General features: G+C 49.6%; 12 protein-coding genes across 12 annotated transcripts; 6 read left to right on the forward strand and 6 right to left on the reverse strand.

Moving 5' to 3' along the window:
• Positions 1-1,282: 1,282 nt before the first annotated feature.
• ASPWEDRAFT_45080 (copper chaperone CCS1) lies at positions 1,283-2,791 on the reverse strand. Its single transcript, XM_040836432.1, has 4 exons — positions 2,679-2,791; positions 2,547-2,619; positions 2,347-2,481; positions 1,283-2,291 (listed from the first exon to the last, which is right to left on the reverse strand). The coding sequence occupies exons 1-4, from the start codon at positions 2,694-2,696 to the stop codon at positions 1,774-1,776; spliced, it is 744 nt and encodes a 247-aa protein (XP_040684798.1). The 5' UTR covers positions 2,697-2,791; the 3' UTR covers positions 1,283-1,773.
• A 184-nt stretch (positions 2,792-2,975) lies between these two features.
• Positions 2,976-4,567, forward strand: ASPWEDRAFT_54394 (uncharacterized protein; the record flags this gene model as incomplete). Its single annotated transcript, XM_040838050.1, has 3 exons — positions 2,976-3,538; positions 3,645-4,059; positions 4,121-4,567. 3 exons carry the CDS (start codon positions 2,976-2,978, stop codon positions 4,565-4,567), a joined length of 1,425 nt encoding a protein of 474 aa, XP_040684799.1.
• Positions 4,568-4,604: 37 nt separating this feature from the next.
• On the reverse strand, positions 4,605-6,725 carry ASPWEDRAFT_682039 (uncharacterized protein). Its single transcript, XM_040838955.1, has 3 exons — positions 6,543-6,725; positions 5,548-6,487; positions 4,605-5,489 (listed from the first exon to the last, which is right to left on the reverse strand). Exons 1-3 carry the CDS (start codon positions 6,626-6,628, stop codon positions 4,938-4,940), a joined length of 1,578 nt encoding a protein of 525 aa, XP_040684800.1. The 5' UTR covers positions 6,629-6,725; the 3' UTR covers positions 4,605-4,937.
• Positions 6,726-7,368: 643 nt separating this feature from the next.
• On the forward strand, positions 7,369-10,764 carry ASPWEDRAFT_54395 (uncharacterized protein; the record flags this gene model as incomplete). Its single annotated transcript, XM_040838051.1, has 8 exons — positions 7,369-7,417; positions 7,492-7,628; positions 7,713-8,129; positions 8,182-8,496; positions 9,098-9,190; positions 9,260-9,523; positions 9,592-9,796; positions 9,857-10,764. The coding sequence occupies 8 exons, from the start codon at positions 7,369-7,371 to the stop codon at positions 10,762-10,764; spliced, it is 2,388 nt and encodes a 795-aa protein (XP_040684801.1).
• A 213-nt stretch (positions 10,765-10,977) lies between these two features.
• On the reverse strand, positions 10,978-11,607 carry ASPWEDRAFT_72121 (phosphatase YCH1; the record flags this gene model as incomplete). Its single annotated transcript, XM_040839229.1, has 2 exons — positions 11,368-11,607; positions 10,978-11,288 (listed from the first exon to the last, which is right to left on the reverse strand). The coding sequence occupies exons 1-2, from the start codon at positions 11,483-11,485 to the stop codon at positions 10,978-10,980; spliced, it is 429 nt and encodes a 142-aa protein (XP_040684802.1). The 5' UTR covers positions 11,486-11,607.
• A 223-nt stretch (positions 11,608-11,830) lies between these two features.
• Positions 11,831-12,799, forward strand: ASPWEDRAFT_45085 (mitochondrial 37S ribosomal protein bS21m). The gene has a single exon (XM_040836433.1). It carries the CDS (start codon positions 11,844-11,846, stop codon positions 12,549-12,551), a length of 708 nt encoding a protein of 235 aa, XP_040684803.1. The 5' UTR covers positions 11,831-11,843; the 3' UTR covers positions 12,552-12,799.
• Positions 12,792-14,802, reverse strand: ASPWEDRAFT_45086 (uncharacterized protein). The gene is made up of 3 exons (XM_040836434.1): positions 14,208-14,802; positions 14,096-14,111; positions 12,792-13,977 (listed from the first exon to the last, which is right to left on the reverse strand). Exons 1-3 carry the CDS (start codon positions 14,384-14,386, stop codon positions 13,000-13,002), a joined length of 1,173 nt encoding a protein of 390 aa, XP_040684804.1. The 5' UTR covers positions 14,387-14,802; the 3' UTR covers positions 12,792-12,999.
• A 37-nt stretch (positions 14,803-14,839) lies between these two features.
• On the reverse strand, positions 14,840-16,571 carry ASPWEDRAFT_118781 (glucose-6-phosphate isomerase; the record flags this gene model as incomplete). Its single annotated transcript, XM_040828846.1, has 2 exons — positions 14,840-16,001; positions 16,072-16,571. 2 exons carry the CDS (start codon positions 16,569-16,571, stop codon positions 14,840-14,842), a joined length of 1,662 nt encoding a protein of 553 aa, XP_040684805.1.
• A 2,047-nt stretch (positions 16,572-18,618) lies between these two features.
• On the forward strand, positions 18,619-21,662 carry ASPWEDRAFT_45089 (uncharacterized protein). The gene is made up of 5 exons (XM_040836436.1): positions 18,619-18,848; positions 18,919-18,981; positions 19,046-19,644; positions 19,697-21,220; positions 21,279-21,662. The coding sequence occupies exons 1-5, from the start codon at positions 18,830-18,832 to the stop codon at positions 21,369-21,371; spliced, it is 2,298 nt and encodes a 765-aa protein (XP_040684806.1). The 5' UTR covers positions 18,619-18,829; the 3' UTR covers positions 21,372-21,662.
• Positions 21,663-22,194: 532 nt separating this feature from the next.
• Positions 22,195-23,746, forward strand: ASPWEDRAFT_176233 (mandelate racemase/muconate lactonizing enzyme family protein; the record flags this gene model as incomplete). Its single annotated transcript, XM_040831474.1, has 4 exons — positions 22,195-22,239; positions 22,302-22,406; positions 22,471-23,076; positions 23,147-23,746. 4 exons carry the CDS (start codon positions 22,195-22,197, stop codon positions 23,744-23,746), a joined length of 1,356 nt encoding a protein of 451 aa, XP_040684807.1.
• Positions 23,747-23,884: 138 nt separating this feature from the next.
• tim21 lies at positions 23,885-25,491 on the reverse strand. The gene is made up of 5 exons (XM_040836438.1): positions 24,910-25,491; positions 24,671-24,855; positions 24,558-24,612; positions 24,405-24,504; positions 23,885-24,354 (listed from the first exon to the last, which is right to left on the reverse strand). The coding sequence occupies exons 1-5, from the start codon at positions 25,201-25,203 to the stop codon at positions 24,269-24,271; spliced, it is 720 nt and encodes a 239-aa protein (XP_040684808.1). The 5' UTR covers positions 25,204-25,491; the 3' UTR covers positions 23,885-24,268.
• A 302-nt stretch (positions 25,492-25,793) lies between these two features.
• On the forward strand, positions 25,794-27,572 carry ASPWEDRAFT_54401 (ADP-ribosylation factor GTPase-activating protein; the record flags this gene model as incomplete). The annotated part of the gene is made up of 6 exons (XM_040838052.1): positions 25,794-25,859; positions 25,922-26,057; positions 26,117-26,300; positions 26,362-27,089; positions 27,143-27,460; positions 27,544-27,572. The coding sequence occupies 6 exons, from the start codon at positions 25,794-25,796 to the stop codon at positions 27,570-27,572; spliced, it is 1,461 nt and encodes a 486-aa protein (XP_040684809.1).
• Positions 27,573-27,793: the final 221 nt, after the last annotated feature.

Raw genomic sequence — 27,793 nt, forward strand, 5'->3', positions numbered from 1 at the left:
GTTTCTGTCTCTTCACAAAGGAGCCTCTAGGGTATCACTGTGGGAAAAGAAAAAAAAAAAAAAGGAGAAAGATGAAAAATCATAAATCCAAAATTGGAAGAGAAAAATCAAACTTTCAACGAACAGGGAACGTCAAGAGTGCTAGCCTGCAGCAACGATGCAGCGACAGCAAGGAACGACAGGGAATATAGATGCAGTCGTAGCACAATTCCGACCAGGGCGGGGAGGGAAGCGAATTAATTATTGGAAGCGCCCACCAAAGAGGGGGGGGAGTATCCTCGATGTATATAAAAAGAAACCCAGCCAAGGAGCGACTGCAGCCTTATTTAGTGATTTCCCAGGAGTGGAAAAGAGAGAGAGAGAGAGAGAGAGAGAGAGAGAGAGAGAGCGAGCAAAAAACGGCAAGGAGAGCGAGGGGTTGGGGTGGTTTATTGTCGGTGATCCTGGATGGGGGAGTCAATCAGGATAGTTAGTGTCGAATGGGGCTATCGTGAGAAATAATAATCTCCTCATCCCCTGCACGAGAGAAAAAGTAAAAGCCATCGAGACTGAACTGCGAATGGGCGCTTGCAGGCCGTGGGACAGCAACACCCCATCCTGCCATCGCATCCCAGCCGCGTTATTCGACGAGGGCTCCTCATGTGGAATCCATCACAATCCAGCGGTCGACAGGCGATCAGCAACGATGGTTGGCCATCCACTCGAGTCGAAGGACCAACGGGCCGTTTTTCTGGGAGAAGTTGAGGAGTTTTTTTGGTCGGATGAAGCGAACGAAAGGGTTGGGCAGTGATGATCCTGGCTTCTCTGGAGTGAGGAAATGAGGCCCGTTCCGAAGGCGGGGCTGATTGTGTCGAGATGCGTCGAGAGATAGATATCTCGACAACCACGTCGTACTTTGGGACGATGTTTGATTCTCCTATAAAAACATGAAATCTATTTTTCTTGGGTTATTACATCTTCCAAGACATCCAAGAAACGCCGTGCGTATTCAGACAGAGTTCTGCCACGCCCAGGTGGAGTGGTTCTAGTCAAAATGTGAGTCCCCGCCACGGCGCTTGCAGTGTGATTGTCGAGATCGGAGAGCCAGAGAAAGACTTCGGCATTGGTTTCCTGGATAAGTAGGAGTCGATACAAGAAATTGACGGAGATGACGTTTTTGATTGGAAAGGTAGCAGAAAAAAATGAAATGAAGGCGGAATACTTCCACCACTGTCCGTCATGTTTATTCTTAGATTGTGGTCCTCACATGGTTCTTGCATAGGGTATGAGGGACCAACAGGGGTAATTTCTTTTCTCGATCATCCATGAAGTTAATCAAAGGACACTACTGCTCCATAATATTGCACGTAAAGGCCCTATGTTGGGTTGACGTTGACTAAACCGTGAAGCTAGACGGACTTCCCAAAGGAGCAATTCTATGGTTGGACAGACGTTGACATGGGAATATCGTAGCCTGGACTGGCCCTTTGCCTGGTATGCCCTTTCATCTTAATAATGTCGATTGTGCCATGTCCCTGCTGATTGTATCCAAATGGAATGAGTATTCTCTGTCAGTACTCCGTACAGCAATTTGGTATATAATAAAACAGTATATATCTCCCATAGCTAAGCCAAGTATCAATCATGTATCATCAACACCATCTCTATATGATCAATGCACACGTAAACCTTTTTTTTTTTTTTTCCGTTCCATTTTCATCATCATAGGGTATAGTGATGGCCCAGCCAAGCTGCCATCAGTAAATATAGCAAAATCAACGCAGTCCCTACCGCTTAGGACATTCCGTTGAGGACCTGCTCTTGACGCTCCTGCCACACATTCTTGCCCGAGCAAGAGCACACCATCTTGTCATTATCCCAAACTCCTGCACTGCGAGCAATCACTCCGACCAATGTATCCGGATCCTCACGCTTGAAAGGACCTTCCTTGGTCTTGGAAAGCACCATACTCCGTCCAATCATTTCCCAGATGGCCACCGGCCGGTCAAGGAAAACATTCCCCCGTCCACTCTCATCGACATCCACCGAACCAAATACACCCCGAGGCTCCTTGGGTTTTTCTGATCCCAGCACCTGAGTCTTGAGTGCCTCCCAGATACCACCTGTCGAGCTCGCACCCTGCGAAATATCTCCTGCCTCACGGACGGTAGCCCAGTATCGTCCTGGGGTGAGTCCGTTGATTGTCAAGTCGACAAGGGTCATGCTAGAAGAAACCTGGACCATGCGCGCCAGCCCTCGGATCTTGTTCGAGACGGTAGTCGAGTGCGTTTCTAAGATGCAAACACCGGAGCCTATACCACACTGTTTTAGTATGATTTTGCGATATTCGATATGGAATGCACGTACTGTTTGTTGCGCCGCTTCCACGAAGAATGGCATCCCGGCCTGTCCCTTGGATGGCGGTCACAATAGAGCTAGGTGGCGCAGTACCCTCGATGAATACTAGCTGGTCCTTGAGGTTTGCTTCGACCTTTTTAATTCCTGACAAAGAGAAAGACGATCAGTATTCCATCTGTCCTGGCCGCACATGACGGGAATATGAGCACCTTCAATCTTCAGCAGAGTGCTCGACACATCCTTGACACAGCCATCACAGGTCATAGGGACCGCGAAGGTCGTCTGTCAGAGTAAAAAGAAGTCAGCGACAGAGGATATACGATATCCAAAAAACGACAGACCTGGAACGGTTCAATCATGGTCGCGAACTGGCAATATTATGATTCAAATGGGGAGACGAGGAAAGGTATGTATAGCAGTTAAATAAAAAGATAGACTGCCCCTCATAGTGGCCTTATATATTAGTGATGTTTCCGCGGGACAAGGCGGGGGATTTGAAATCGGAGTTGGACATCGGCCCTTCGATCGCAGAAATTCCCGATAGCGTCATCAAAATAACCCTTCCGCAACCATTCATCCATTTCATCGCCATCAATTTTCCCCACACTTTCAGAACTGCTTGATTTCCTCACCAGATAATGTCCACGCAATCCAAATCACGATGGGCAGACGATGACCCCGAAACAGAAGCCATCATCGCGCAGCAGAAACGAGAAAAGGAAGAGAAACGACGCGCCAAGGCAGAGAAGCAACGCAAACAGGAAGAAGCTCAACGTCAAGCAGCCGCAGCAGCCCAGAACCAACCAGAGAACGCGCCGCTCAATGGCGATGGCAAACAAGAACCTCCCAAGAAACGTCGACGATTGTCGAATGAGCCGTCGTCGGCCGCAACTCCAGAAGCTGTCGTCTCCGAACAAAAGCCGTCGGCTTTGATGCGGTTCCCTGCCCAGGAATGGGGTCCTTGTCGACATGTGGATAACTTTGAGCGGTTGAACCACATCGAAGAGGGCTCTTACGGATGGGTCAGCAGGGCCAAGGATATCACAACTGGCGAGGTGGTCGCTTTGAAGAAGCTCAAGATGGACAACTCCCCCGACGGGTTCCCCGTGACGGGATTGCGGGAGATTGAGACACTGCTGGAAGCAAGACACACAAACGTCGTCTACCTGCGTGAGATTGTTATTGGAAATAAAATGGACGAGTAAGCCATCCCTATATTTCCCCCCTTCTACCTGAAAAGTTCCAGATGGCAGTGGAGGCATTAACCGATTTTGTCCCGGGGCATTCTTGGGAACCTATTGATATAGTGTCTTCCTCGTTATGGATTTCCTCGAACATGATCTGAGAACACTACTGGACGAAATGCGCGAACCCTTTTTACCCTCCGAGATCAAGACTCTTCTTCTGCAGATCACCGCCGGTCTGGATTTCCTCCACTCGCAATGGATTATGCACCGCGATTTAAAGACGTCCAATCTCTTGATGAACAACCGTGGCGAGATTAAAATCGCTGACTTTGGCATGGCTCGATACTATGGAGACCCGCCGCCCAAGCTGACCCAACTGGTTGTCACGCTATGGTATCGAGCTCCCGAACTGCTCTTAGGCGCCGATAAATACGGCACGGAGATTGATATGTGGAGTATCGGTTGTATATTTGGGGAGCTTCTCACCAAGGAGCCCCTGCTCCAGGGCAAGAACGAAGTCGATCAAGTATCAAAGGTACGATACTTTGCAGAAATAACATCTTTTTTACGCAGTCTATTAACCTGGATCCCGGTAGATATTCGCCCTGACGGGTCCCCCAACACCACAGACATGGCCTGGGTTTCGCTCCCTGCCAAACGCCAAATCACTTCGTCTTCCATCCAATATCTCGCCGGGACCCGGGAATCCGCCTCTACTCCCCCGTTCCAAATTCCCTTTCCTTACTAATGCCGGCCTGAACCTTCTGTCTTCTCTACTTGCTTTGAATCCAAAATCGCGCCCAAATACTCGGGACTGCCTCTCACACCAGTATTTCCGTGAAGACCCCCGCCCCAAACCAAAGGAGATGTTTCCCACGTTCCCATCCAAAGCAGGGATGGAAAAACGGAGGCGCCGTGCGACCCCAGAAGCCCCAAAGCACGGACAGGAAGCCCCGAGACTCGACTTTGCCGGTGTTTTTGGCGGTGCTCCTGGGGGCGATACTGGCGAGGCGGGGGCAGGGTTTACACTGCGATTGGGCTAGGTTGATTCTTAGCCTTTCTCGAGAGCTATGCGGGTGTAGATATGAAATGTCTGTATATTCTTCATCTCAAGCGAGATGAAAAGATCATATCCAATTCTTCTAGTAATAGTTTCTTCTCTTGGTACATCCTCAGTCAAGGGATCGTTAGTTGTAAAGGAATGGTATTGAAAACAAATTTCCAAGGACGCTTAATCAGAGATTCCACCCGTCGAGTTTGTTTCTTGTCTTACACTTGTAAATATATGTATCCTCATAGCAATACAGGTCGCGACTCGAAGAAAATGGGGCGTCAGAGTACACGAAGCCCAATAAGTACGGCATGTGCAGGAACTGAGCAGCAGATAAAATGGTTTGTTCGCATCGCGAAACATCAGGAGTAATGGCGTCTTTCAAACACAGGGTAGGTAGCGATGTATTCATCAGTTGAGTCACTTCCATCCCGTTCGACTCTTAATCGATTTCCAGGGTGTGAAACGTGTCTTTGGAGAAAGTCTCCCGGGCCAATTATTTCAGGGATATCTTGTGCCCTAACGTTCCGGTCAAGACCTGGGCCACTGTGAAGACTGCCATCACTGATAATTCTTCTGTCTGTCTTAATCGGTGTATCGCCTCGGTCTGGCCGGAAATCGCTCGATTTGTCAAGGAGGAAGTACTCATCTCTGACGGACGGCAGGGACACGAGGTCATCATTTCCAACAGGCGACCAAGGATCCATTGATACTGATGATATATCTGTAGCTGTGCCGTCTTCATTGTAGTCACTGAAGCGCACAGAGTGGTCAACATGTGTGTTGATATTGTCCTGCTCCACGAAAGAAGAGCCGCCAACCCAAGCTAGCCCAGAGTCTGTGTGATCAAGCGAAGGGAGCGAAGCATTGGTTCTGCGCTCCTGTTGTGTCTCTACATTATTTTCAAGTATTTCCTAATTGATTGTTAGGGTATATGCAATAACCTGGCCCGAGTATGCATTCGACACTTACAGTGCTCAATGCGTCTTGCTGAGTTTCAGCCAATTGATACTCCTCCACACTCGGCAAGTCTTCAACGATTTCTGTGATTTCTGTTGAGGAATCCCCCAGGGTCTCAGCAAGAAAAAGTTGCGGCTGATGCGGCTGATGACCAGTCCCATTGGTTTGACAGCGATCCGTGCTTGTGCGATCAAACATTTGAAGAGGCTCCATGGCAAATTGGATGCCTGTTATCTGAGGGATACTCGACCTGCGAGGACTTTGAGACGGTGACGTGGACGCGATGAAATTCGGAGTCTCATTATACAAAGCCGTTCTGTCGATTAAGCCATCATGTTGTTCTGTAGCTTGCTTTTGTGGTGACTCCTCAGATTTTTCCAGATCAGCTGTGTTTTCCTGGCGCAAATTGTTGAGTGTATTTTCCTCAGAGACCAAGCTGCTTGGACCGTAAGTCTCCATATTTAGTTCAGGAGGGAAAGCAGTATCGGTTAGTGTGATGGAGGAGGGCGGATCAAGGAGGTATCTCTCAAGGGAATAGCAGTTGCATTTCGTCCGTTCAAGATCGAACCCGAAGTCAAAATCTTCTTCAGTGCTGGCTTCCGATACAGTAGATGAGGGTCGATTTTCTGGTTGATCGAAAAGCGCTCCCCCCCAGTCAGACGAAGACCAAATACTGGGTATATCGCGCTGGAAAACTTGATCATGAGAGAGCGGACGCCGTTGTATTCCAGATCTGAGAGCCAAAAACCCCGAACGTGCCTTTCGAAGAGACCGCTTGGGTAGACTCTGCATCCAACGGACTGAGTTTGGAGATCTGGACGGTTCAGAAATGTAATAGCCATCACGGTACCATGGAGATGCTGTAGGGTTATGTCGAGGATCTTGCGGGTCGAAGACTGGATAATGGACCCTTTCCTCGCAAGTGGGTGGAGGAGTTGGAGGCCTCATGATACTGTAACGAACCCATCAGTATGATGACCAAGAAGTAGCATCCAAATGTATCCTACCCGATTCTCTTCCTGCCTGGAGAACGTAGAGCAAGAGAAAAGGACAGTGCCTGACGGCGCTCACATCCTTGTTCGTCTGAGGCCATGTCTCCTATAGACGTTGGTGTATAAGCGTTCGATGCTTGAGGGGCAAGCAGGAGCGCTCAGACAGATACCAGTTGGGACACAGAAGACAAGAAAAGCTTCTTCACACGTCAGGAGAGCAACTGGTGTGCCCATGAGGGACAGCAGTGGAGACGACGAACAGTAAAAGGCAACACAGCAGCGAGAATCGCCAATTGTCAAGCCGGCCAGCTGCTCTTCGACTGTACGATGCTTCTGCAGGGTTGGACAGAGGAAAGAATCGTCGACCAGGGCAGATGGAAGAGACTCGATTCCAGCTTCCTCTTTGGTGGCATATCGCCAGAGCGCAGTTGCCATTGTGGGAAGACATCGCGCACCAAGTCTAGCCTATAGAAAGTAGCCATGATCATTACTGTGAGAAAATCCAATGCAATCCAATTTATGTATACTTATATATATATATTAATTAAAATGATGGGTGTTACCAGACCCTAGCTGGGGTGTTGGTGAAAAGCAATATGCTGCGGGTCATTTGGTGGTGTTGCTCAGCTTCGGACAGCTGCATGGGAAAAAAGGCTGCGATCAAAATCCCTCCTCTTCACTGTTTTGCTCTCTGTGCTTATCTCCGCGGGTTGTCAACTAGTCTCACGCCTCCATCTAAATAAATTCGCAGAACTTGATTTTCTGACGTCTCCAGTCGAGTGTTACATTATTTCCTTGGTCTTTGATTCCAATCCATCCGCGTCATCCCCCTTCTCTCGCCATGGCCGCTGGTCAGGAAGCTGTCTCTTTTGACGCCATCATCCAGGCTGGTAAAAGCTCCGACAACTCCGACGACCACCTTTTTCTGGGCTTCTTTTTCTAATTCCACGTGTTTAATTTCTAGGCCGTCAAAAGAAGAAGAACGAAGAACTTGCAAGCAAAATCCTGGGAAAGAACAGGAGGGCAAGCGCACCTGCGACGGCAGCGCCTAGTAGCAAGACACATAATGCGAGTCTCGCAAGCCGGATTGGTGTAACAAAGGTACAACCTAATAATCGCGTTGTGTCTTTTTGCAGCTTTAGTCACAGAGAATTGTGCCGCTGATATTGTCTCCTTGATAATTAGCGCTCTGCATCTACCGCCATCAAGCCGACCAAAAACGTCCCACCCAAGAAGCGCAACCAAGCACAACCTGCAGCACCTGTACGAAATGGACCTGCACACCAAAAGCCTGGAAATAGGCGTCGCCCCAATGAAGAGCGCCTTGTGGCTGCCCTCAACCCAGCGAGTGGACAGGCAAATGTTCGGGATAATGCTGTCGGAATGACCATCAAGGGAGCTAGCGCAGGGCCCTTTGTTATTATTGGAAGCAATTTCGTACCGGGAACCACAGCCGCGGATATTCAGTCTGCTATGGAGCCTGTTGCAGGAGAAATCTTGAGCTGTTGGATTACCTCTCAGCATCCCGCTGTTACTGCAGAAATTACTTTTGCAGAGAAATCGGCGGCGGAGAGCGTCATCGCCAATTTCCACAACCAAAGGGTAAAGTACTTCACACTTATACTACTTTTGTCTGAACTAACAGAGATAAAAGGCCGATGGTAGGATACTTTCGATGCGGTTTAAACCAGCAGGCGCGGATTACGATTCATTCAACCCTTCAAAGTCAATGTCGTCCTTTGACAGTCTCCGAGAGCAAGCAGACCGTGAACGTCTAAATCGGAAAGCAGATCCTGCATTTCAGGATGGAAGATATGGGTTCAGTGAACAGGGTGATCAAGCTTATGGTCGCAACAACCGCGGGGGGAACGGTCGCTACAACAACAGACAGTCTCATAGAGGCAATCGGTCTTTCCCCAGGGGTAGACAGGATGCGCAAGATTCGGGACTCTACAGCGATGAAATGATGGTTGATGCTCCATCCCAAAACTCACGGAACAGGGGCAAATGGCAGCGCTAAGCTCTATGCTGTCAAGTCGACTCGTGTTATGTCCCTGTGAAGAGTTTCTCGAGAAAGAGGAAAAGGAGCCACACCCTGCAGCAAGGGAAAAAAAGCGGAGTGCATTGCTTTTCCAATACTTTCCAATGCTAATATGTGATTAAAAAGACGCATCTGGCTATTAGATGTACCCTTTTTGCTATAGGCCAGCCGCAGGTTTGATATGTATGAATAATAATTAGCAAAGCTTTTGTTTCTAGTAATCTACTTTTTTGCTCTTGTATCGATATGATAAGGATGGAATCACGTGCATCGGAAGTTTTGCGGAGATCGAGAGAAGCTCCGAATGATGTAGATGAACTCGTCTTCATACGGCGTTTAACTTTTGCCCAGTTGGTGGCCTGGAAGAGTCCACGATTTTTGATTGAGTCTTCTTGTCCTGCTCTTGAATTCCTTCATCGAAAGGCCATCTGCCTTTGGCTGCTTTTGCCTTGGTCCGAAAAGATCAGTTGAAATGAATCACGGAACTAGGCGCGCGTTGGCGCAACTCGCCAGAAAATACCAAAAGCAGTCCTTGGTAGCAGGATCGCGGCGATGGAATTCCACATTCGAGACAAGAAAGTGGTCTACACCACTTGCCCGGACGCTGGCTGAAGCGATGAAGGTGCGTGACTAGCAATGATCCTGAAGCTCCTTCCAAGCTCTTGCGCTGACAAGGATCTCCATGATTTAGGTGACAGGACCAATTCCAATTGCAGCATTTATGCGTCAAGTTCTCACATCCCCGGACGGTGGTTACTACACAACACGTGAAGGCGGGGAAGTATTCGGGAAGAAAGGAGACTTCGTTACGTCTCCTGAAATATCACAGGTGTTTGGGGAGTTGGTCGGTATATGGACAATTGCGGAATGGATGTCCCAAGGGCGAAAGAGAAGTGGTGTGCAATTGATGGAAGTTGGACCTGGAAAGGGTACTTTAATGGACGATATGCTGCGGGTAAGTATGCGACAATATGGCAATGGGCACGAGTACCGGCAGAGTTGCTTACTTGTCGGAATGCATAGACATTTAGGAACTTCAAGAGCTTCAGTTCGAGTATCGAGGCGATTTATCTTGTCGAAGCTAGTCCTACCTTGAGACAGATGCAAAAAAATCTTCTTTGCGGTGATGCAGCAGCCATGGAGGAAACAGACATTGGACATAAGAGTACCAGCAAGTACTTCGATGTTCCTGTGATTTGGGTTGAGGATATCCGTCTGTTACCCCATGGTAAGTTCTAAACCAATTTCGATAAGAGAAACTTGAATTACAGTACTAAGGCGCTGGCAGAGGAGGACAAGACTCCATTTATATTCGCCCACGAATTCTTCGACGCCCTTCCAATCCACGCCTTCGAATCCATCCCACCTGCGCCAGAAAACCAGGTCCAGGAGCAGGAAATTATGACGCCCACCGGGCCTCAAAAACTACATCAACCATTGAAACCCGCCAACACACCTCAATGGCGCGAACTCATGGTTACATTAAACCCCAAGGCAGTGGAGGAAGACCTGGAAGGCGAGCCTGAGTTCAAGTTGACCATGGCCAAAGCATCAACACCGTCTTCTCTAGTGATCCCAGAGATATCAGAGCGATACAGGGCACTCAAGTCGCAAGCAGGCTCGGCCATTGAAATCAGTCCGGAGAGCCGTATCTATGCATCCGACTTTGCCCGCCGTATCGGGGGCTCATCCCAGCCTCCCCGCACAGTTGCACCGAAGGCAAAACAGGGCACAGAATCCTCTACTCCATCTGCACTGGCGAAGAAGGTGCCATCGGGTGCAGCCTTGATCATGGACTATGGAACGCTCTCAACCATCCCAATCAACTCCTTGCGCGGTATCAAGAATCACCAAACCGTGCCCCCACTTTCGTCACCTGGTCAGGTTGACGTGAGTGCCGATGTGGACTTTACCTCCCTTGCCGAAGCAGCCATCGAGGGTAGTGAGGGCGTTGAGGTCCATGGCCCTGTGGAGCAAGGTGATTTCCTGCAGGTTATGGGTATCACGGAGCGTATGGGCCAATTGCTCAAGGGCATCAAGGATGAAGAGAAGCGAAAGAACCTGGAAACGGGGTGGAAGAGACTCGTCGAGAGAGGAGGCGGCAGCATGGGAAAGATCTATAAGGTCATGGCCATTATTCCTGAAAACGGAGGACAACGCCGACCTGTTGGGTTTGGTGGAACAGTCACGGTGTAAAACCGGTGGCCCGATGCCGACGCTTGGATAATGGCGCCGGTTAGTATGAACGAAAAGGATTTTCTATAGACAGCTGTACGATAGATGTACATATAATGACCAAACAAAAAGAGGTATCTCTATTCTCATCAAAGTTCATGAAAGGTATCCGTCGCAGCTTCTGCGCCGTCACATGCAATGTTCAAACTTCCAGGGAGGCGAAAGTAAAAGAATCTAGTATTCCCTCCAAATATCCTCAGCATACGCCTCTGTCAATCGTGTATCCTTGCCATATTTCTCCTGCCACTCAACGAATCCACCCTCCAGGACGTAAACCTGCTGCTTCTGGCTTTCTTCCGCCCCGAGAGCACTCTCCCGCTCACGCACATAACGGAGGGCAGCAGATGGACCACGCTGTTGGCTCAGAGCACAGTGGAATACGACCTTGGGCTTATCTTTGAGAATGCGGATAAGTTCTGGCATGCGGACGTCGAGAGTCGAGCTCGGGACCCAAGTGGAGGAGTGGATATGGCCGCCGACGTGGTCTATGAGGAGAAACAAAAATTTCGTCAGAAAATCAGAAAATCAGGAGGAAAACAATTTATGTGGGTAGTATTCCCATACCGGAGTCCCGAACATCAACAACGGCAACATCATTTGGTGAGCTGCTGGTGGAAAGAAGAAGTGCGGACAAGGCGTCTCGGTTCATGCGGGGGAGGGTTGCGATTGTGATGGAGGACATTTTGGAAGACAGTCGTTTTCGGCAATATTTCTTGAAATCCTGGGGTCTTTGCTGTTATGTTCAAGGTTTGATCAGAGTGCAAATATCTGAACGTGTTAGTTACGCTAATATATCTTCATGAAAGGTTCATATAAAAGTTGTAGAATTGATAATGGTTCTCACGCCGCAAAAGACGCCGTGTCACGTGAGTGCAGATTTCCGTCTGGAGAAAGTCGGCGAGATTTCCAACGATGCAGCAGAGCTTCAACCAAACCCCGTCTCCAACTTGATCTCTGTCCGGATTTCAATCGCCAATAAGCGCCAACCCTATCCGAGTCCAATTGGTGTCTTTGTTTAATTGTCCATCTCACCCACCAAGATGGAGGTGCGAACTCTGGCCCGAAGCCTCCGTGCCAGGCCAACTGCGTCTTCTCTGCTCTACTCGACGCAACCAACCGTCTTCCGTGGCCAGTCTATCCTCGGATCGAAGTTCTTGAGATACAACTCGTCCTCCAGCGACTCTTCACAAGCTCCCCCCAAACCCGAAAGCCAACAGCCCTCATCCACCCCCTCGGTCACCAACCAGAGCAGCAACAAAAACAACAGCCAGCCGCAGCGATCATCTCCCTCCTCTGATTTCGACCAAATCCTCAACAAACTCGACCTCGGCAGCCGAAATGCATCCCAGACCCCCAGCGAGTCGTCCCAGGGAGGCCAGACCCGCAACCGACCCCAACAGCGTGTCTTTTCCGACGCCCTCTCCCTCTCGCGCGCGGTAGGCGTGTCCGCAGAGACCGAAAATTACAGACAGCCCGTCCGTCGGGTGGAGTTGAAATTGGGTCCCAGCTTGGGTCGTCAGGTCCACGTTGAGCCGGAGAAGGGGATGGACCTTGCCAGTGCGCACCGCGTTCTTGCATCTTCAATCAATGCCAACGGTATCCGGAGACAGGCCAACAAACAGAGATTCCATGTCCGGAGGGGTCAATTGCGCAAAGATCTGCGGATGGCGCGGTGGAGGAAGCTTTTCAAGTTCTCGTTCGACAAGACGGTGTCTAAGATTCAGCGGATGAGAGCGCAGGGTTGGTAAGCGCGATAATATGTTGGATGGAGATTACTTGCTTTTCGATGCCATGATAACAGTGGAACGGAATGTATATACTACCTACACTCAAAATGGGTCGTGTACGAACTTTTTAAGGGTTGATCCTTTGTTTTGAAATCATGGAGGAAGCTCCTCGCCAGACCACCATCACTGAAAGGGTTCTGGCTATCTATCATGTATAACTATTTTCAGTTTGGTTTTGTTTCCTACTCGGTGTTTTGCTTGGCCTAGAATAGAAAATATTGGTTTCTTTTCTATCTGTACTATTGTAAATTTCCAGAAAAACATAGATCCAGCTATCTTAACCATATGATATGCATGACTCCCATATTATCCTGGTATAAAATGATATACAAAGAAAGATATCAACCAAAGCCACCTGCGTGTACGTGCTCATAGAACTTTTATACAGAACCCACAATAGACAGAACAATCAGTCTCTCTTGCCAGTTGAGAATCCTCCGTATCCGTATCCTACACCGTTGCCGGGCATGGAGGCGCTACCCGCCGAGTAGCCTCCATATCCATTTATCTTCCCTCCGTTTCCATAAGTAATACCAACAGCTCCGGGTCCGCGAGAAGGAACACCTAATATACCATCACCTCGCCATCTCTGCTGTCTAAAACCACCGTTCCGCTCATAATACAAAGCGGCCATGGCACCAACCGAGGCAGCAAGGATAAAGAAGAACAGCTTAGAGAAGAAGGCACCGCCAGACGAGCCATCCGCCGAAGAGAATCGCGAAGGCCACCCGATTCCGCCTCCCCCTTCAACCCAGCTAACGTGGAAGGTGAACGTGAGTGGCTCACCACGGACTACTTTCGTCCCATGGCCATCAGTCCATGGGTCGCGGGCCGCTTCAGCAACCGCAAGATCCTCTTTCTCCTGGTTACTGTTCGAAGAAGACTTCTTTTCGCCCTGGAGAAGGGGCACATCGAACTCGGGGACTGAGTACGCTGTTCCAGCCACAATGTAGCCGGGTGCTTTCTTGCTTTGCTTCTTGTTCTTCTTGGCAGATATCGACGGGATGTTGTGGGCTAGCACGTTCATGTCGGTCCAAATATGTAGATGGCTGAGCTGCAGGGTTCCCTGTAGGGCAAAGGTAAGAGGGGTGTAAGACGGTCCTCCATCACCTAGGAGGGAAATATCAGCGCCGCCATTTGTCTCGTCGCTTCTCTTGTTTTCGTCCGACGCCGGCCCAGAGGGTACTAGTGGCGCGGTTGGTACGCGACAAGCCAATGGCACATCCGAGTGCACATAGTATTCGAGGAGGTGGTAGAGTTCATCGGGGAGGGAGTTGATGGTGCAATTGACCGTCTCCGTCACACCGTATCGAAGGGCAAGGGGGAGGAAGGTCTCGTTGCAAGTCGGAAAGGGAATGTATTGTAGTTTGCCGAGATCATCTGTAATCTAGAGAGATGAAACTTGTCAGATACTTGATTCATCGATTGTGGTATGGGAAAACAATAGCTCAGGTTATAATTGCAACACGCCACATGGGCATTAAGGGAGGGAGAGGGTCCATTACATGTTCGCCAGAGTCACTAAATAAGCAATCAGCACCGCCATCATCAATCTGACATGTAGAATATTGGTCCCAGAGACCCGGAACTCCACAATCGATTCTCAGTTTCACTCACATTGTGCGATTCAGGCAAGTCACTGGCATGGGCTGTCCATAAGTGTAGCCCACCCTGCCACCGGGGAGGTCACTCTTCCCCGCGGCCGCGCCCTGCAACAACAGGCAGGTGATTAACACATAACCATAATAGTAGACAGAATTGGGGATAGAATTAGCTCCTCCGGTAAGAAGCGGCATATTCAATAATTGCACTCCGCCAACAAGGCGGATGGGCTTGCGCTGTGGCAAAGAGGATTGGAAATTTGACGGACAAGAGACACGGGGGCTTTTAGCCGCGGCGATCTGCGCCTACTACGGACGGAGCAATCAAGGTGCTCTGGGCTTGACAACATGCTCGCATCCAAGTTTCTATCAACATCGAGTTGTCTTTTGCTTCTCTGAAAGAATCCAGATGAAGTTCTATCTGACCATGTCAGACAAGCACAGAAATGTACAATTACTTCTTACACTATAGGCCAAGTACTCCTTGATTCCTTAATTCCGTCGGTGTGAAAAAATATGTTAAAATCATGCTCATTTCAATTAAAGCGCCATTGAAAGAAAAAGAAACGGTCATTTATCTCTTCGTCAAGGTACAAATTCCTAATTTTTTTTATAATCGTGTCCACCCAATTAGTCCCCATCACCAGTCTATGCCAGGTTAGCCTTCTTCTTAAAGGCAAGCAGCAGACCACTGGTGGAAGCATCGTGGTCAGCGCCAGCATCGGCAGTCTCGAGCTCCTTCTGGATGTTCTTGGCGAGGACCTTGCCGAGTTCAACACCCCACTGGTCGAAGGAGTTGATGTTCCAGACGGCACCCTCAGTGAAGGTGAGGTGCTCGTAGTAGGCGATCAGAGCACCCAGTGTGGAGGGTGTGATCTTCTGGGCCAGGATGGAGGTTGTGGGTCGGTTTCCGAGGAAAGTCTTGTGAGGCACCAAGTTGTCGGGAGCACCTTCAGTCTTAACCTGCTCGGGGGTCTTGCCAACCATCAGAGCCTCTGACTGAGCCAAGAAGTTGGAAGCAAGCATGCGCTGGTGCTTGCCGCCTTCGACGGGGTTGTGGGACTCAGCAGCCATGATGAAATCCGAGGGAATAAGCTTGGTTCCCTGGTGGAGCAACTGGAAGAAGCTGTGCTGGGCGTTGGTGGCGGGCTCACCGAACAGGATGGGGCCTGTGGTGTACTTGACGTAATCGCCAGAGCGAGTGATGGCCTTGCCATTGCTCTCCATGGAGAGTTGCTGCAGGTATGCGGGGAAGCGGTGCAGGTACTGGTCGAAAGGTGCCACCAGGTGAGTCTGAGCGCCAAAGAAGTCGCTGTACCAGACACTCAACAAACCAGCAATGGCCGGGATGTTCTGTTCCAGGGGTGCCTCCCGGAAGTGCTTGTCCATGGCGTGAGCACCGGCAAGGAACTGGTGGAAGTTGTCGTAGCCAATGTAGAGGGCGACGGAAAGGCCGATGGCACTCCAGACGGAGTAACGGCCGCCAACCCACGATTCGAAACCGAACATGTTCTTCTTGTCAATACCGAACTTGGTGACCTCCGCCTCGTTGGTAGAAAGAGCAACGAAGTGCTTGGCGATATGAGACTCGTCCTTGGCGGATTCGAGGAACCAGCTCTTAGCGGTGTTGGCGTTGGTGCATGTTTCAGCGGTGGTGAAGGTCTTGGAGGCAATCAAGAAGAGGGTGGTTTCAGGGTCAGACTCCTTGAGGGCCTCTGCAACGTGGGTTCCGTCGATGTTGGAGACAAAGTGCAGCTTGAGGTCTCTGGCGCCGTATGGCTTAAGGGCCTCCGTGACCATAACAGGACCACTGGTTGCAAATAATCAGTACATTATCCAGAAGGATGAACTTATAAAGGGATTGCAGGGCCAAAACTTACAGATCCGAACCACCGATACCAATGTTGACGATAGTCTGAATCTTCTTGCCGGTGTAACCCTTCCACTCGCCGCTTCTCACCTGCTCGGAGAATTCCTTCATGTGCTCCAGCACGGCGTTGACATCCTCAACAACGCTCTTGCCATCAACCTGCATGGGCTGGTTGGTGATATTGCGGAGAGCAGCGTGGTAGACAGCACGGTTCTCGGTGAAGTTGATGGGCTCACCGTTGAACATGGCATCACGGAGCTCCTCGACACCTGCCTCCTTGGCAAGCTTGACCAAGAGAGACAAAGTCTCCTCAGTAAGGAAGTTCTTGGAGAAGTCAAAGAGGATCTCCGAGTTGTCCACTGTGTTGTTAAAGGTGCGGCTGAACTTCTCGAAGCGCTGGGGGTCCTTCTCGAAGTATTCCTTCAGGACAATGTTGCGTCCAAGGGAGTTGTGGTGCTCCTGGAGCTCCTTCCAAGCACCCAGGTCTGTAGCCTGCGAGAAACCAGGCATTGTGAGAGTTTCTGGTGGTTGTTCTTTTTTTCTTCCTAGCAAAGCAGAAGCTGTTGCGTCAGTGCGGGGCAGAAAGAACGGGAGGGAAAGAAGGCAATTGGAAAGGAATGAGGGGTTCCAACGGGATTAAGAGTGATTTCATACCTTAAAAGTAGATCGAGGCAGGCCAGATACCAGTTATATAAAGACAGCAAAGTACCGGGGACGAGTAGCAAAAGGAAGAGAAAGAAAGAGCACGGAAAGCGGCGGGCAGATGATGATGTTTTTGGGACCGGCAGGGAAAGGAAGAGCCGTCGTTGTTATGGCGTCAATCCGGCCTGTTGGGGTCCGTGGAGGGGCACCGCCGTGGGGCAAACCACGTCCACCGGTATACTCACTTGGACGGGCATTTTTCTTGTGTTTGACTGTAATTAATTTCCCGACGGCATTTGAAATGGAGCTAGTTGTTTTCACGAGGTCATCTGGACGTTCAGGTTTCTTCGCGATGGAGTCTTCTTCGTAATCTGGTCTGTTCTAGACTCGGTGCTTTGGATTGCCGGTGGTGAGAGGACTCGGATGAGAGTCGCAAGTGTAATGGTGATCAACAAACTGTCATACACAGGAGATTTGCTGCTTTGGGATATCTGAATGATATGAATGATAGTGTTGGTGACTATTATTATTACTGATGTCTTTATCTATCCCATTCTGCCCTCGGAAATACCTGACGCAAAGCCAGTCTTGCTCAGAAAGCAGAACCTTCAATGCCTTCATGTCACGTGTTTTCTTCCACCTCCCAGCACTGTTTTGGATAGCATCAAATCAAACCAGCGTCATTAACCATGGATATTAGGTGCCATCTGCCTCCAAACAGGCAGAACCCCCAAATTTGGCAATGGATGCCTGTATCCATCTGCCCATAATGCATCATCTATCATCTTTTCTGTCTTTCAACTCATCATTCTGCAAACAAATACAAAGAAGACCAAAAACGTCAACGTGATAAACATTATACGGGAAGCAATGGAGATCATCCTGAAAGTACTGCAGAAGCTTCGTTTACCCAAACGCAAAGACACTCTAAACTCCAAAAAGACTCAAACAGCCAAGGCTTGGAAGCCCCAACGTCTGACTGAAACGGAGATACAAACCATCAAACAGAGATGGCGCGACTGCTCAATGCAGGAATTCGTTGATCTTGCAAAGCTGGGAGCGGAAACTTTTCGGCGGCTTCTTTTGAGGAGCATGGATACCCCCGAACCAACCTATCGAGATCTCATGGACGAGTCATACCCATTGCTATTTAAAGTGAAAATGCTGCTGCGAAATGAGGAGATGTTATGTGGTATCCAGTGGCTCCCGGTCTGTATCTATAAATACAGCAGGAGTGATTGGGACGAGCTCATCTACGTCTTTGTGGAACTCGCCAAAATCAATGACTATACTTTGCAGTGTTGATCCCCAGAAGTGCGATGAATATTTTCTATTTCTCAGACGCCGCTGGCCAGCTCCCAAACCACGGGTTCAATATGAGATAACCCCTCTTTATCCAGATGGTCGACCGATTACAGTTGAGTGATGCCCATGACCATGCTATACCTACAGTATACCGGGAGAAGCATATGCAGATAATCTATCCAGGAGCTGGATTACGGATGGTATCCATCTATTTTGACCTATATTTGCTATCAACGATCATCACTTTACTTTAGTATTGATATCTTTAATAGGATATTTTTCATATAATTTTCTACATAAGTGCACCTAATCTCATCAGATATATAGGCTAGGTTCTTAAACAAACAATTTAAAGTAGCCCTAATCTTTTAGCACGCAATACGTGCTGCTCTCTGTTCATGAATGTATGCAATCCTCTGTGCATACAAGTCCTCTGAGAGAATGCCCATCATGTGTTCTCTGTGTTTTCCGTGGTTTTATATAAAAAAGACCATACCATGCTAATAATTTAGATCTTCCTAAGACTACAGATATGTAGGTGTATTGGATGCCAAGATCGAAAATGCACGGACCAGACCGACTCTGAGCATCAAATCCGCCTCTTGCGACACTCTCCGACCAACACAGGGAGAACACCTCGCCAATCCAGCTCTGAGGTTGTTTCTGGTCGCATGGTGTGCTGAATTTTTCAATCCTACTCTAATCTGTACTTTACTACGACTACATCCCCCTAGGACGGCGGCGGCTCAGCTCTGCCTGCTCCGAATAATTTTCTCCAGCTACCCGTCCGTTGTCGCTATCAGAGCTACCAGATCATCATCATGTACAATCCCTACCAAGGTATGCCTTTCCACTACATCGGAACCTATCTTTCTCTGGCAATGAAAAGCATTGGTCTAACGGTCTATAGCTCCGGGCCTTTATGGCAGAGCCCCTGATTATGGTGCCTATCCAGGAGCGCCACCAGGCATGGGTAAGTCTATCACCAGTTTGTCGGTTTCTCTCTCCCATCGCACAATCCTAATAGGACTTTTTAGCACCTCCTCCAGGAATGGCAGCCCCAGGGACAGCCCCTCCCCCAGGGATGCAACAAGCGAACGCCCAGCAACCCGGCCGACCTGCGGGCTTCCCCGCCAGCTTCCAACCGCCTCCGAATATGCCTAACATCAATTTCTCTGCTCCCGTCATTCGATTGGGGACTTCAGGTCCTGCAAAGCCAGCCGCGCCAGAAGCCGGGAGGGAACGTGGCGGTGACGCGCCGGGAAGACGTGCGGGCTTGGGCTCTACGGGTATGGAGTCTCAGCGCCAGAATGTCCGTGATGCGATGATGCAACTTCAGCCGCCTACAAAGGAAGATATTGTGAGGACTATTTTCATAGGTGGCATCACCGAGGGTACCGGAGGCGATGAAGGCGTGGAGAGGATATTGCGATCCGCAGGGAATCTGAGACGCTGGATTCGCGCTACGGATGCGGATGAAAAGCCATGTAAATTTGGTTTCGCAGAGTACGAGGACCCTGAAAGCCTAGGTACTGCGGTGGAAGTGCTAAAGGACGTGCAAGTGCCTGTAAAGAGACAGATGCCGTCTGAGGGCGCTGACAAGGAAGAAAGCGAGGTGGAGAAGAGCACGCTACTGGTAGGTTTCACAACTCTATAACTCTGGACAATGTTGACCGCGCAATGCATAGGTGGTCGTTGATGAAAGCTCTTTGACATATCTGGAGCAATACGAAGCCAGCAGAGGTGACCAAGACCCAGCGGAGCGCCAAGCTCTGCTAGATTCTGCGCGTAGCACTCTCGCCAGTGTTTTATCTGATCTATGCCACCCTACATCTCCAACCCAGAAAGAAGATGTTTCTGCTATTGATCGCGAGGGGGATACCGCAATGAGGGACGCTGAGGGTCAGAATGATGGAACTCCGGCTGAAGTGGTTACCATTCCCATCACAATTGAAGATGAACTATCGGATATCCCCCCTGAGCAGCGTGAAATCGTTGCAAAGGAGATCGCCGCCTTCAGAGAACGGAGCAACCGCAGGGATATTGAGCGCCTCAAGAGGGAAGAGGAAATCGAATCCATGGAAAGAGCAAGAAATGCAGGCTTCCGCGCCAACAGACTTGCTTCCCCCCCACTATCGGCTCCTAGCGGCCCTGCTGCTGGTGCTAATGGTGTACCTATCGGACCTCGTGACCGTGGCATGCCAAATGCTCCTTCTGGACCAAAGGGATTCGGGGTGCAGATTCCGAAGGACTACCAGAAGGGTGTATCTTTTGTGAACGGAGGTGCTGTCAATGGTGCCACAACAGTGTACTTTGATCGGGAAGATGAAGAGTCGGAGGCAAGCGACGATGAGCTGGAGCGTCGACGTCAAGAGAAGAGAGATGCAGAGCTGGAAAAGCAGTCTCTTGACCAAGAAAGACGCTGGTTGAATCGTGAACGAAGCAGAACGGCAGCCTTGGAGCGCGAGAAGAAACGAGACAAGGAAGAGGAAGATAGAGCCCAGGAAGCGCGCGACGATATGGATAGACACTTCCGGGAGTGGAACGATGATACCGAGGCTAGCCGAAAGGTTGTGGACTATTACGCTGACCGTGGCGCGTGGCTCCGAAGCCGTGCAGCCTTCCGTTCACGCGAAATCAGCATGGACGAGGCAGACCGCGCGGCCGAAGAAAAAGAAAAAGCGAAGTCTGTCCAGCAACGGGAGCAGGCACGTGGAATGGCCGACGACTTCCTTGCCCGCCAGGCAGAGGAGCTGGAGGCCCGGAACCAAGCACCCAGGGAGCCCCAGCGTTTCAAACTCTCCCTTGGAGCTGCGGCACAGAAAGCACAAGCTGCAACCACCCGCCGAACCGTGGCCGAGGTGGAAGGGTTGTTGGAAGACGAGGAGGAGCCCGAAGCAACCGCGAGACGACCTCTCATCCCGATCAAGTTCGACAGTGCTGCCGAAGCTGCCGGGCTCACCGAAGAAGAGCGAGCGCAAGCGGTGCGACAGTTGGCAGCGGATATTCCCTCCGACAAGGAAGGATTGTGGAAATGGGAAGTCAAGTGGGAATTTGTGGACGAAACCGTGCTCAGCGATCAACTCAAACCCTTTGTGGAGAAGAAGATTGTGGAGTATTTGGGAGTCCAGGAGCAGATGTTGGTGGATGTGGTGGAAGAGCATGTTCGAAAGCATGGGTCTCCTCAGGAACTGGTAGAGCAATTAGAGGAGGTGAGTCTTTTTACTATCCTTTTACATTCATGGCACTGGCTAACCCTGTTGTTTTTAGGCTCTCGACGAAGAAGCAGAGGTGCTGGTCCGGAAGTTGTGGCGGATGATCATCTTCTTCTCGGAAAGCGAGAAGAGAGGTCTTTCGGCATAGACATCTTGTGGAGGAGCAGAGTATCTGGGACCAAAACGATATTGGACGGTTTTCGACTACCCATCTGTCTTTGTATGAAAACAGACGATGATTTTGATATCCGCTTCTCTAGGAGCAAATGCATATTACTACCATCCACTATGATGGATGGGATAGTTTTATAATAGTGCTCTTTGCATGGCGTAATCCTCTCTTATGGTATCCTTACACGGCGTCTCTATAAATCGAGGTTACTAAGTCACCTTGTGCATATCTATGTTACTCTATAGTCGCATCTATAGCCATATCGCAGAGGTATATTCCTAATCTGGAACTGAGATAGGGCTGTAATATACTGTATCCAGGTACGATACACGGAGGCAGTCCGATATCCCATCCTCCACCGTGACTGGTGGAAAAACCGGGAAATATGTCAGGAACAATTCCTCCGCCAATGACGCATTGTTCCCCCACATACAGTAGGCGTATTCACTCTTCCGCGGGGCATAGAGAGAGGGGGAGCAATTTGCCCGTGTCTCCATAGACATTCGTATATCTTGCTTGTCTTTTCCTCGTGATCCTTGAAAAGTGTTCTTTTTTCTCTGTTGTATTTTTCTTTTTTTGGAGAGTGAGTGTCGTTTGACGAATCTTTGAATTTTTGGATATCCCGTCATCTCTATCAGCGTAGGAGTTTTCCCCGCATTCAACAATACCCCGCCAATACCTATACTCCTGTCTTGCAGTTTTACTATTGAATTGGGTTAGAAAAGTCTTTCGATAGACCCAATTGATTATAAGCTGACGTCTGATTTGATAGAAGAAGTTGCTGGAAAGCGGAGACACCATGGTTAAGATAACTGGGTTCACCACACGGGACGTGAGGTTTCCAGTACGTTCGCTGATTTCCTGGACGAGAATACCATTCAGACGATATTCTAATTAAAGAGATAGACCTCCCTCGACAAGACCGGCTCTGATGCTATGAACGCTGCGGGTGACTATTCCGCAGCTTATTGCATCATCTACACAGACTCTCCGCACGCTGGACATGGAATGGTACGCCCTTACTCCTTGATACAGAAATAGAAGAAACTAAACTAACTGATGGTTAATGTTTTAGACCTTCACCATTGGTCGCGGAAATGAAATCGTCTGCTCTGCCATCTCCCTCCTGGCTCCTCTCGTGGTTGGAAAAGACTTGGACGAGCTCACGGCCGACTGGGGCAAGACATGGCGATACCTTGTATCCGACAGCCAGCTTCGCTGGATCGGGCCCGAGAAAGGTGTCATCCACCTTGCGCTGGGAGCAGTCGTTAACGCTCTTTGGGATTTGTGGGCCAAGACCCTCAACAAGCCTGTCTGGCGGATCGTGGCCGAGATGACACCCGAGGAGTATGTTCGCTGTGTCGACTTCCGGTATATCACCGATGCCATTACCCCTGAAGAGGCTATTGCTCTTCTGAAAGAGGTCGAGGCTGGTAAGCAGGAGCGTATCAAGGAGGCGGAAGAGAGTCGTGCTGTGCCTGCTTACACCACGAGTGCTGGATGGCTTGGATACAGCGAGGAGAAGCTTAAGGCTCTTTTGAAAGAGACTGTTGGGCAAGGTTACAGACATTTCAAGCTCAAGGTTGGAGGGGATATCGAGGATGACAAGAGGAGATTGAAAATTGCCCGCGAAGCTATTGGCTATGACAAGGGTAACATTCTGATGGTTGATGCCAACCAGGTAAGCTAACTACTTTCAGGATAAGCATTCGCTATCCTTTCTATTCAGTTACTAATTGAATTACCTACAGGTCTGGTCTGTACCAGATGCTATCGCATGGATGCAAGAACTCGCCGAATTCAAGCCTTGGTTCATCGAAGAACCCACCTCCCCCGATGACATCCTCGGCCATGCAGCCATCAAGAAGGCCCTGGAAAATACCCCATACGGCCCCATTGGCGTGGCCACTGGCGAGATGTGCCAGAACCGCGTGATCTTCAAGCAACTCCTGCAGGCAGGGGCCTTGACAGTTCTCCAAGCCGATGCATGCCGAGTCGGTGGTGTCAACGAAGTCCTAGCCATCCTGTTGCTTGCTCGCAAGTTCGGTGTGCCAATTGTCCCTCACTCTGGTGGTGTCGGGTTGCCAGAGTACACCCAGCATCTCAGCACCATCGACTATGTGGCGGTTACTGGTAAGAAGAGTGTGCTCGAATATGTCGACCACTTGCACGAGCACTTTGTGCACCCGTCCAGCGTCAAGGATGGCTACTACGTTACTCCCATGGAGGCTGGATACAGTGTTGAGATGAAGCCTGAAAGCATGGATGCGTTTTCTTTCCCTGGTGAGGAGGGTAAGAGTTGGTGGAAGTCCGATGCCGCGAAGCCAATCATAGAGGGTCCTAGGATATGAGAGAATTCATGCATTTTTGTGTTTATTCTCATGGGCCTGTATTTCTTTTCGAAAAAAAAAAGATTTTCTGATGTGGTGTGTGATGTGATGTTTATGTTTATGTACCAAGTACCTTCTAGGTACCTTCTTTGTAAAGATTACTGGTTTTTTTATATCCTAGATATTGACATTTGATGCTTCATGGTCATTCTATAATACAACATCGAGTGACTTGCTTAAGTCTCAAAGGAGTGGTACTGGCCACCCAATTCGGTCACGACAATGGGCTTTTTACCCGTACGTGAGGCAGAGAGCTCGTATTGTCTCGACTGCCTCATAGTCGTCGAATATAGTACAAAAAAGTTTGGCAGGCACATATGCTGCGTGGCTCAATGCCCAAGTATGCAAGGCTGGGAATCTTCAAAGGATCCAGCTTCAACGTGGTCCTGCAAAGCTATACATGGGTAGCTTTTTGACAGGACTCGATAATTACAGGACAGCGTGGTTTACTGCACCTATGATAGCGAATACTAGCGCAGCTGTTTACCGCCATTGAATGCCCAAAAGTTTCAATGCGCTTCCAACTCCGGGCTTTTCTGACGCTTTTTCAAGGGTGACGCGAGAATGGCCTGGCTATGGGGTTAGCAAAGATCAACAAACTATGAAGGCTGGTACAGACCCTTGACATCCAATGCAAGAAGTTGATATTCCCATTCACTCTTGCCGATCGGTTTGATCATGTGCACGAACACGATTCCGGAGTTAAGAGGTCCTTCAACCTAAGACATGGTCAATATGATACGGCTGTTGCTTTCTTGCCATGGCGACTTACGTGAAAGTTCATCCTAAGATGCTCACGGCCGACACGATCCTTTTCGATAGATGTGCTTGATATAAAGTTAGCTTCGGCATTCACCAAGTGAACCATTTGCAGGCAGTCCTTACGCAATGGGTCTGCTCCGTGCCCATCGGCTCCAGGTACTATCTCCATATGCCTTGATCTGTCGCCGGTCACCCAGTAGATCCGTGCATCGCGTATCATCAAGGATGCGCTCAACCGCCTTTTCGAATTGCCATGTTTTGCTGTTCGGAGAGAAGACTTCGAGGTAGAGTAGAGTGAAAACACCGCCCTGTCCCATCAATCAGAATCCTGATTTACTTTTTTATTGCCTTGTTACTCTCACCGTCAATACAGCTCCAGCTAGTACAACCGCAAAGTTGATCGACTGTTGCGTAGCCCGCGCAACCTTTTCTTTTCCGCTTAACTCCGCCCACTCATATCGGCCATCATCAGACAACACAGTGACATTCCTTCGTTTCGGAGTCGCCTTTGGTCCGGATCCTCCGCCGATATTACTCTGAGTTGCATAGAAACGATCTAATTTCGTCGTGCGGGGAGAGGTAGAACGGAGGAGGGCAGATGCGGCATTGGACGTCCGGGGGAGGAGGGGGTTGCTAAGTCGAAGAGAGGGATTCATTGCGACAACTGATCATGACCCAGGTGGTCGGCATGGGATCATGTAGTTTGGCGGTATTTAAAACCTGGTATAGAAAAATAAAAGATGGATCTGATTTCTATGAAACCGTGTGGGGATGGGCCTGGAATTGGATATTTGGTCACGTGGAATGACGGTTTGGGTGGTTTCAGCCTCTCGGTTTGAAAGTTTCATGCAAAAGTGTGGAGCGGTGTATTCTCAATACGCATTGTTACATTCCATCGCTTTCAGAAAATGAGTCTTCAGACCTGGATATATCCATGACTTTTACTAAGGCTCAGGGTCTGCAAGTAGGGAATTAGATGTAACTCTTGTTTCTACTTTCCTATTTATTTCAGTCTAAAACATCGAGGCACAGCATGCGGCCCCCAATTTAGACTATTACGAGAGTTCTAAAAATACACTGCAAAACCCGTAATTGGCACAAGCGCCTCCGACCACGTTCCCTGTCCCGAATCGATGCTTTTTGGGTTCCTTCATCTTCTCTCTGTGGACAATTCGACATCCTTTTTGAGCCTCCTGGCCGGCATCTCCTCTTATATACTCGGCTCTGCCTGTCTATCCGTCTCAGAATGAGTGCCTCCAAGACGGAGTCTCAAAAGATCTTTGAGAAACTCAAACAGAAACCCGCAAACAAGGTGCGCAGAACCCCTCCTCCCACCTGTCCACTCTTGATGACCCTTTTCTGACTCTCTATTAGGTATGCTTTGATTGCAACTCGAAGAACCCGACCTGGTCCTCTGTGCCTCTCGGTATCTACCTTTGTCTCGACTGCTCGTCCAATCACCGAAACCTGGGTGTTCACATCTCCTTCGTTCGTTCCACAAACCTCGACCGTATGCATACTCTGATACGAATACACTTTTTCCATGGCAATACTAATCGGTCATACTAGAGTGGCAATGGGAGCAACTTCGATTAATGAAAGTCGGCGGAAATGAGTCGGCCACCAAGTATTTCCAGTCGCATGGTGGTTCTGCCGCTCTTGCCAGCAAGGATAGCAAGGTGAAGTACACCTGCAATGCAGCCGTCAAGTACAAGGAAGAATTGAAGCGACGGGCTGCAGCGGATGCACAACAGTCAGTAAATTCCTGGTGTTTGCATAAAAATGCAAAATGCTGACCCTCTGATTCCACTCAGGTACCCCGGAGAGGTTGTCATCACGGACGTCCCCGCCGCCGCCTCCGATGGCTCGAACACCCCTGCTGGTGATGCAGATGATGATTTTTTCTCCTCTTGGGATAAGCCCTCGATTAAGCGACCCAGCAACCCTCCTTCTCGCACAGGTACTCCCCCGGTGGTGAGTCGGACCGCATCGCCCTTCTTGAACGCCGGTGCCAACGGAAATGGCCGCTCGAAATCGCCCCTTTCAGCCTCGGAGAAGGAAAGCTCTCCTGCCCCCACTGCTATCAGGACCGGAACAGCTGTCCGAAAGGGTGCCTCGGCTGGTAGTGTGAAGAAGGGTAGTGTCTTGGGAGCCAAGAAGGCCCCGAAACTCGGAGCCAAGAAAGTTGCCGGAGCGGAAGTGATTGATTTTGATGAGGCCGAGCGTAAGGCCAAAGAAGAGGCCGAGCGCATTGAGAAATTGGGATATGACCCTGAAGCAGAGAAGGCTGAGGCTGAAGCTAAGGCCAAGACGGCGAGCGCTGCGGCCCCAGCTGTTGCTTCTCCTGCCCCAGTCAGCTCCAGCAAGGGAGGTTTTGGTGCTACCAGCAAGCCCAGCGAACGGAGCTCTAGCGATGTAGAACGTCTCGGAATGGGCATGGGAAGACTAGGATTTGGTCAAACTGCCAGTTCCAAGCCAGCTCCTTCGAAGCTTGGATTTGGCTCTGTTGGCCCCGTTGGTCCCACCAGGACAGCTGCTGATGGTTTGTTTACCCTCATCAAACCAGTTTATCCAATTACTAACCCTGTATTGCAGATGAGGAAATCGCGCAGAACAAGAGCAGATTCGGTAGTCAGAAGGGTATTTCGTCCGATGAATTCTTCGGTCGGGAAAGATTCGATCCCAATGCGCAAGCAGAAGCCAAGCAACGTTTGAATCAATTTGATGGTGCCACCTCGATTTCCAGCAACTCATATTTCGGCCGGCCCGAAGATGACCTGCCCCCTATGGACGATGGATACGGGGACTTGGAGAATGCAGCCAAGGACTTTGTCCGTCGTTTTGGAATCACGGCTGGCGATGACCTCGAAAATCTATCTCAGATTGTTGGAGAAGGAGCATTCAAATTGCAAGGTGAGATTCCCTTCGGTTGTCCTTGAAGTCAACCTACCTCTGAGATATAATTAGATTGCTAACTCAAAACTCCCCCAATATAGGCGCCATCCGCACCTACTTGAACAGTTAGATGATATATTTCTCAGAATACATATACATCTAAAACGCAGACAATTTTGCCAGATTCCTGTTTCGAATGGGATTGTGCGCATATCATTTACTTTTTTTGTGACTTTGTTGATGGGTCTTATTGATTCCACTGGTGCTCTGACGTTCTAAATTATTTATCCTCTTTTCTTGTTCTATTACATTTTGTCGATATCCCCTATGACACAGCAATCGAAGCCATGG

The sequence above is a fragment of the Aspergillus wentii genome, assembly GCF_001890725.1.
Source record: "Aspergillus wentii DTO 134E9 unplaced genomic scaffold ASPWEscaffold_8, whole genome shotgun sequence".
NCBI lineage: Eukaryota > Fungi > Ascomycota > Eurotiomycetes > Eurotiales > Aspergillaceae > Aspergillus > Aspergillus wentii.

What these genes read in the sequence shown, in the direction of transcription:
- ASPWEDRAFT_45085 (XM_040836433.1), top strand. Translation starts at nt 11,844, where the DNA reads ATGGAGGTGCGAACTCTGGCCCGAAGCCTCCGTGCCAGGCCAACTGCG.
- ASPWEDRAFT_682039 (XM_040838955.1), bottom strand. Translation starts at nt 6,628, where the DNA reads ATGGCCTCAGACGAACAAGGATGTGAGCGCCGTCAGGCACTGTCCTTT. An exon ending in CCAGGCAGGAAGAGAATCGG is followed by an intron (nt 6,488 to 6,542) that starts GTAGGATACATT and finishes GGTTCGTTACAG; the next exon opens with TATCATGAGGCCTCCAACTC. An exon ending in AGCAAGACGCATTGAGCACT is followed by an intron (nt 5,490 to 5,547) that starts GTAAGTGTCGAA and finishes ACAATCAATTAG; the next exon opens with GAAATACTTGAAAATAATGT.
- ASPWEDRAFT_45086 (XM_040836434.1), bottom strand. Translation starts at nt 14,386, where the DNA reads ATGCCGCTTCTTACCGGAGGAGCTAATTCTATCCCCAATTCTGTCTAC.
- tim21 (XM_040836438.1), bottom strand. Translation starts at nt 25,203, where the DNA reads ATGAATCCCTCTCTTCGACTTAGCAACCCCCTCCTCCCCCGGACGTCC. An exon ending in TAGCTGGAGCTGTATTGACG is followed by an intron (nt 24,856 to 24,909) that starts GTGAGAGTAACA and finishes TTGATGGGACAG; the next exon opens with GGCGGTGTTTTCACTCTACT. An exon ending in ATCTTAGGATGAACTTTCAC is followed by an intron (nt 24,505 to 24,557) that starts GTAAGTCGCCAT and finishes ACCATGTCTTAG; the next exon opens with GTTGAAGGACCTCTTAACTC.
- ASPWEDRAFT_45089 (XM_040836436.1), top strand. An exon ending in AGGAGCGCCACCAGGCATGG is followed by an intron (nt 18,982 to 19,045) that starts GTAAGTCTATCA and finishes AGGACTTTTTAG; the next exon opens with CACCTCCTCCAGGAATGGCA. An exon ending in TGGTAGAGCAATTAGAGGAG is followed by an intron (nt 21,221 to 21,278) that starts GTGAGTCTTTTT and finishes TGTTGTTTTTAG; the next exon opens with GCTCTCGACGAAGAAGCAGA.
- ASPWEDRAFT_45080 (XM_040836432.1), bottom strand. An exon ending in CACTCTGCTGAAGATTGAAG is followed by an intron (nt 2,482 to 2,546) that starts GTGCTCATATTC and finishes TCTCTTTGTCAG; the next exon opens with GAATTAAAAAGGTCGAAGCA. An exon ending in TGGAAGCGGCGCAACAAACA is followed by an intron (nt 2,292 to 2,346) that starts GTACGTGCATTC and finishes AGTGTGGTATAG; the next exon opens with GCTCCGGTGTTTGCATCTTA.